The sequence below is a fragment of the Protobothrops mucrosquamatus genome, unplaced genomic scaffold (genome assembly GCF_001527695.2).
Source record: "Protobothrops mucrosquamatus isolate PMUCROS unplaced genomic scaffold, P.Mucros_1.0 scaffold1867, whole genome shotgun sequence".
Lineage (NCBI taxonomy): Eukaryota > Metazoa > Chordata > Lepidosauria > Squamata > Viperidae > Protobothrops > Protobothrops mucrosquamatus.
This window is the reverse complement of record NW_015387996.1, coordinates 156333-162332: the sequence shown is the minus strand read 5'-3', so window position 1 is coordinate 162332 and position 6000 is coordinate 156333. Positions and strand designations below refer to the sequence as shown.

The following is a 6000-nucleotide window of genomic DNA, read 5'->3' as shown; positions in this document are numbered from 1 at the left end:
AATAAAAGTGACTTCTGATCTGTTATCTGTTCAGCTGACAGTGAAGTACAGAGACGGTTGTCTAGCCAGACAAAATGATAGAGAAAATATGCTTTCAAACAAGGGCATAAATCTCAGATGGCACAGATGAACTATTAAAATGGAATAGTTATAGTACCAATACTATGCACTAGCCTCATTTTACCTCTGTTCCTCCATCTTTTCCTTTCACAGATGCATGAACGAGGATGTACCCTGTCAAGCTAATAACATAGAGTTAAGAGGGTGGCAATATCTCTTCTACCTAGATCAGAGTTTCCATCACATAGGGAGGGGGCAGGAAAAAAAAAGGGCTAGTATGAATCTAGGAGCATATTGTACAGGCACCAAAGTTTGCCTATTGCACTTGGTGCCTGAAGATCATAAATCTATGCATGAGAAAGATGTAGTGGAAATTTTTGGGGGGGATTAGAGTTTATTTTTGTCATCTCTGTGAGACAGCTACTCATTCATCCAGATCACAGCTAAGAAAAAAAGCTGGTCACAGAAATTAGCAGTTTCAGCTCAGCAGCAAAGTCGCCAGCCTGTGAAGGCAGAGAGAAATTGACTAATTAGCAATGCGCACTAAAACTTGACGGTTCTTTATAGAGAGAGAGAGAGACGAGAGAGGCAGAGGAAGGGAGGGGGGGGTCGCTTTCTCCCCTTCTTTCTTCCAAAGATGTTTGAAATCGCAGTCATTTACGCTCGACAATTTTTACAATAGCCTTGAGCCATAATTTTGCGAGTCTCTCCAGCATCCATCCCCCTGTATGGTCTCTCTCCACTGGCCATGCACGACCGTTTCTCTCCCCAACCGTGGATTTCCTATTACTCTCGTTACGACTCACTGAGCCCCAGGCCCAAGGATAATGATGTGTTGTTTCTTGGTAGCATAATTTGTCACACGTACATTTTTTCTTCTTCTTCTCTTGCAGAAAGCTCTGCGCGCTCTCTCTTTCTCTCTCCCCTTCTCCCTCTCGTACATTTTCTTGCTGTTGCTAATTCATGGTGATCAAATGATGTACGACAAAATAAATTGTAAAGAGTGACTGCTTGGAATTGGGAACAAGAAGGTTTTTGTTTTTGTTTTGAAGGAGCAATCAAACCTTTAAAAAGGAAGGACAATTGATTTTTTTGGGGGGGGAGCTTAAGTGAACCTTTACTTTGGCAGCTGGTTGTGAAGCAGGTAAGTTTCTGGCCTTCGGTCTAACCGCCTTGGCTGTATTTTCTTGTGGCTTGTTTATTGTCGTGAAGACGATGTATGCGTGTGTATGCGCGCGATTTCTGTGGACGAGAAGTACGGAGGGGGGGCACTTGTATTGCACACACGTCTTTGGAGAATAAACTCGAATTGTAAGAAATGGCCAGAGGAGGGGAAAAAAAGGGGGAGGGAGAATGGGAGGTGTGTAGATGTGGATGGAGGAGAGGAATGACCAGATCCACTTAAAGGGAGAGGCTCTTGGAGGTTTCTTAAAACCTGACTGCTGGGAGGGAAGGAAAGCGGCCGGGGAAGGGGACTCCCCCGGTCGCAGGAGAAAGCGCGGAGCGCAAGCACTGCCGAAAAAAAGGGGGGACGGTACAATGGAAGTAGCAGTCCTCGCTGGAATCCTGCAGAGGAGAGGCGGCGGCGGCGGCGGCACTTGCTGTGCTGTGGGGGACTCCGCTCTCTCCGAGGCGGGCTAAAGCCACCGCGGGTCCCTTTCCCCCTCGCCACTAGCAGGTGCAACTGGCAGCAGGTCTTTTTAAGGCTCGTCTTTTTCATTCCCCGCCGCCTCCGCCCTCAAGAGTCCCGCGACTTTGGCAGGGGCGCTCTGGCTTCCGCTTTCTCGCGGCGCAGGGACACTTTCCCGCCTGTATTTTCCTCCTCCTTTTTTTCCCAGTAGCTCCCAGGCCCTCCGAGCTCGTTCCTTTCCCCCCCCCCACCCGAACTTCCCAGAGTTGCCCGAGTTAAAGCCCCGCCGCTCCTCACCCCCGAGGAAACCCAGCCCGTACAAAATGAGCCCCGGAGGCAGAGGCGACTGGCCTGCCCCCTCGCCCCTCGCCCCTCGCCCCGTGTAACGCAGCACGCGCGCGAGAAGGTCTGGCCAAGAGTTCGGTGCACGCGGCTGTGCGCTCCCCCTCGCTCGGCACCGAAGAACCTTCCCCCTCCCTCGTTTCACGTACTGCTTCGAGGCGAAGCGTCTCCCGCTCTGCAGAAACAGTGGCTTGCAAAGGCGGGAAAGGCGCAGTTTGGGGGGGAAGGGGAGGGGCATCCGAAGGGGGCAGCTCAGTCAGCTTGGCTCAAGCGATGGCCCGGCTCTGGACTTTGGAAGGACGGGGTGGCTTCTTTTCCCTTTCCTTTCCTTTCCTTTCCGTTGGGTCATTGGGTAACCGTTCTGCGAGCTTTCACAGCTTACGGAACAACCACCCCAAACTCTTTTCAATCTCTCTCTCTCTCTCCCTCCCCGCCCACCTTCCGCCTTTCCCCCCTGCATGGGAAATGCCCCGTTGCAAATTAGACAGCAGCCTGCTCGCAAGTGGCGCGCGCGTCTCGGTTTCTAGGCGGAAAGAAAGTAGTTGCCCGCAACCCCCACCCACTTTGGGGAGGGAACCCGTCTCGCCTGCCGATGAAGGACGAAGCCCCTTGGCGGGGGGTGCAGAACATGTCATGCAGCCCGAAGGCTGCCGCGATGGGGGGAAGGGGACGGCTGGATAGGGAGCCTCTCGGCTTTTGCCAGTCGGGTGGGCAAGCCAGGCCTGTAAAGCTCCATGTTGATTACTCTGTGCGCCCCCTCCCAGCCACTCATTTCTCCTTATTCCCCCACCCCCGCCTTGCCCCTCTTTGCCCAGGTCGGAGGTGGGTTTCCAGTCAGGTGCGCTGAGGCTGCTCGCCATGTCACGGTCCGGGGACAGGACGTCTACCTTCGACCCCAGCCATAGCGACAACCTGCTTCACGGCCTCAACCTGCTGTGGAGGAAGCAGCTCTTTTGCGACGTGACCCTGACGGCCCAAGGCCAACAGTTCCACTGCCACAAGGCCGTGCTGGCCTCCTGCTCCCAGTACTTCCGATCGCTCTTCTCCAGCACCGCCGGCGGAGGAGGTGGGGGAGGCGGCGGCGGCGGGGGGAGCGGGCTTAATCACCCCTTGGGCGTTGGACCGGGAGTTCAGGACGGCCTGCTTCCGAAGGAGCAGCAGCAGCAGGAGGAGCCCGGTACGCCCTCCTCCTCACCGGAGGACAAGCTGTTGGCCAGCCCTAGGGCCATCAACAACCTGGTGTTGCAAGGCTGCTCGTCGATCGGACTGCGGCTGGTGCTCGAGTACCTGTACACAGCCAACGTGACCCTCTCCCTGGATACGGTGGAGGAGGTGTTGTCGGTCAGCAAGATCCTGCACATCCCGCAGGTCACCAAGCTGTGCGTTCAGTTCCTCAACGACCAGATCTCCGTGCAGAACTACAAGCAAGTGTGCAAGATCGCAGCCTTGCACGGCCTCGAAGAGACCAAGAAACTGGCCAACAAGTACCTCGTGGAGGACGTGCTGCTGCTCAACTTCGAGGAGATGCGCGCCCTGCTCGACTCCTTGCCTCCCCCGGTAGAATCGGAGCTGGCGCTCTTCCAGATGTCCGTTCTGTGGCTGGAGCACGATCGGGAGACCCGCATGCAGTACGCCCCGGACCTCATGAAGCGCCTACGCTTTGCCCTGATCCCGGCTCCGGAGCTTGTCGAGCGGGTCCAGTCGGTGGATTTCATGCGTACGGACCCAGTCTGCCAGAAGCTACTTCTGGACGCCATGAACTACCACCTGATGCCTTTCAGGCAGCACTGCAGACAAAGTCTGGCCAGCAGGTAAAAAAAGAAAGGGGGAGGCGGCGGAATTCAGCAGAAACCTGGTATTTCACAGGGCATTAACTAAGTATATACGAAACGTAAAGTTCAAAAGTTGACTTCAGCTGTAAGCATTTAAGGGAGTGCCTGAGAGGGACTTGCTGAGTAGAGTTAAGGGCGGGGTGTATGTACCTCCCCATAGGTATTGTAGGAAAATAGGAAAACAGCCGAAAATACATTCTGGCAACAATAACAGATATATAATAACTTAAGTAGCAAAAAGGAACAACGGGGCAATTGTTAGTTCATTGCCTTTGAAAATTGTAAGTTGTTATTTGGTGAGTTTGATGATTGAAAGTTTTCAGGATTGGGTCAGAATCTACTATTTTTGACAATAGGCTTATCCTTAATGCAACACTTTCAGAAAGAAGTTTCTGAAGAACAACCAAAAGGATTACCAATGCATTCCTATCTCCCTTTTTCTGGAAGAGATGCTGTTTGGGTATTGGAAAAAAGCAAGTTATGGAGTCCTCCTTTTAATTATAGGGCTTATTAATTTGGAAGAACAGGAGAATGAACCATTGGAGAAGATGTATAAGAAGAACATCCTTTTGAGAGCAAAGAGAGTAGAGGGGGGAACACCCCTAAATAACATATTGTAGTGTTCTTCAGACTCTATGTTGTTAGATGGAGTTAAAATGCCTTGTCCATCCAGCTAGTTTTAGAGGAGCTGTGCACAATACAGCAAGTAAGATTGGTGATAGGGGAAAGTGAAATGTGCTGGATAATTCAGTAGACATCTCTTAAAATACAATATGGGAAGAAAATTAGATGGGCAAGCAGCCATGCCTTGGTACCATTAGTTTTAAATCCCATTATGAGCTCCTTGGGTTCTCTGGGCCTTTTCTACTTAGAATGAGTGTTTTGCTAGTTCGTTTTCTGTGACCACAAAAATAACATATGTAAATATTATGTTTAGTTACCAGAACACGGAATTAATTATGGCCTCCTACCTTTTTTCCAGTTTAACATTTTGCAATTACAATTTTAAAAAGCAATTTAGAAATGGAGTAGGTTTTAATGCTATGGTCTGAGTTTATATCTTACAATCAAATTATGTATATACTAATACTAGAGAAAATGAAATAATCCCTGTTGTGTTGGAAAAATTGAAGTATGTCTATGACATCACAAGAATTTCCCTTTAAGTGAGTAAAGCTGTGAATATAATATCAGTGGAAAGTGTCTCATACAAAATTTTAAACAGACAATTTAGGACATAAATTTACAACATAAACAGAACATATAAATAATGTTTCATACTAAGTAAACAAACTGAAAGTTTGCATATATCTTAAAACTTTTACATTTTTCTATACTGAGCAATACTTTCTGACATAATATGTCAGGAAATAAATCAGATTTGTAGTGTTTTGAAGTGTATTTTGTTGCTTTGCATAGAAGAACTTATACAAAGTTTCAGTAAGTGATACCTGAAGAATTATTCATGTTCCTTTCTTGAGGGATTTTTTAAAATACCCAACTGTATTATGAACTATTAAGTATCTTGGGGGCTCATTAGGTTATCTCTGGGATAAAATAGCTTCCCCATATGGTGGCAAATTGTGGTGCTTTCCTTAGCTTGAATTCTGTGCACCACCTGTGACATGATGGGTCTTTCCTTGAGGTGGATTACCGAGATACCAGATTGTTTGGTTCAGTGCAAATACCTTCCAGCTTCATTGGTCCATATCATTTGAAGGATGTGACTTCTGAATGTTTACAAGTATCAAAAATAGTGATACTGGCCTTACTTTGCTGTCATCTTACTTCATCCTGGATGGAATCTACTATCCATTTTTCTGGACAGTAGCCCCATTAAATTCAATGAGATTTGTTTTCAAGAAAACACGCATATAAAAAGCATTGCATTACTTTTTATATCAATAAATATATTCAGAATTGGATATAGAATAACTTTGGACATATTTAGAATATTAAAACAAAGGAATTGCTGTCATATAAAAAAAACATGTTATTCTGACTAACTCTGATATTCTGATCTTATCTTAATGGTAATATTACTCAGCTTTATCACTTTGATTGTTAATAGGCCTAACCATGCCACTGTGCTGAATTATCACACATACATAAAAAGAATAAAGAACAGATGAAGTA

General features: G+C 47.6%; 1 protein-coding gene across 1 annotated transcript in view; it reads left to right on the top strand.

The window, feature by feature from the left end:
* Window positions 1–2890: 2890 nt before the first annotated feature.
* KLHL14 (kelch like family member 14) overlaps window positions 2891–6000 on the top strand; it is a 59139-nt gene continuing 56029 nt past the window's right edge. Inside the window, exon 1 of the mRNA XM_015823431.1 lies at window positions 2891–3843. Within this exon, the coding sequence (XP_015678917.1) occupies window positions 2891–3843 (953 nt within the window). The remainder of the gene's footprint in view (window positions 3844–6000) is intronic.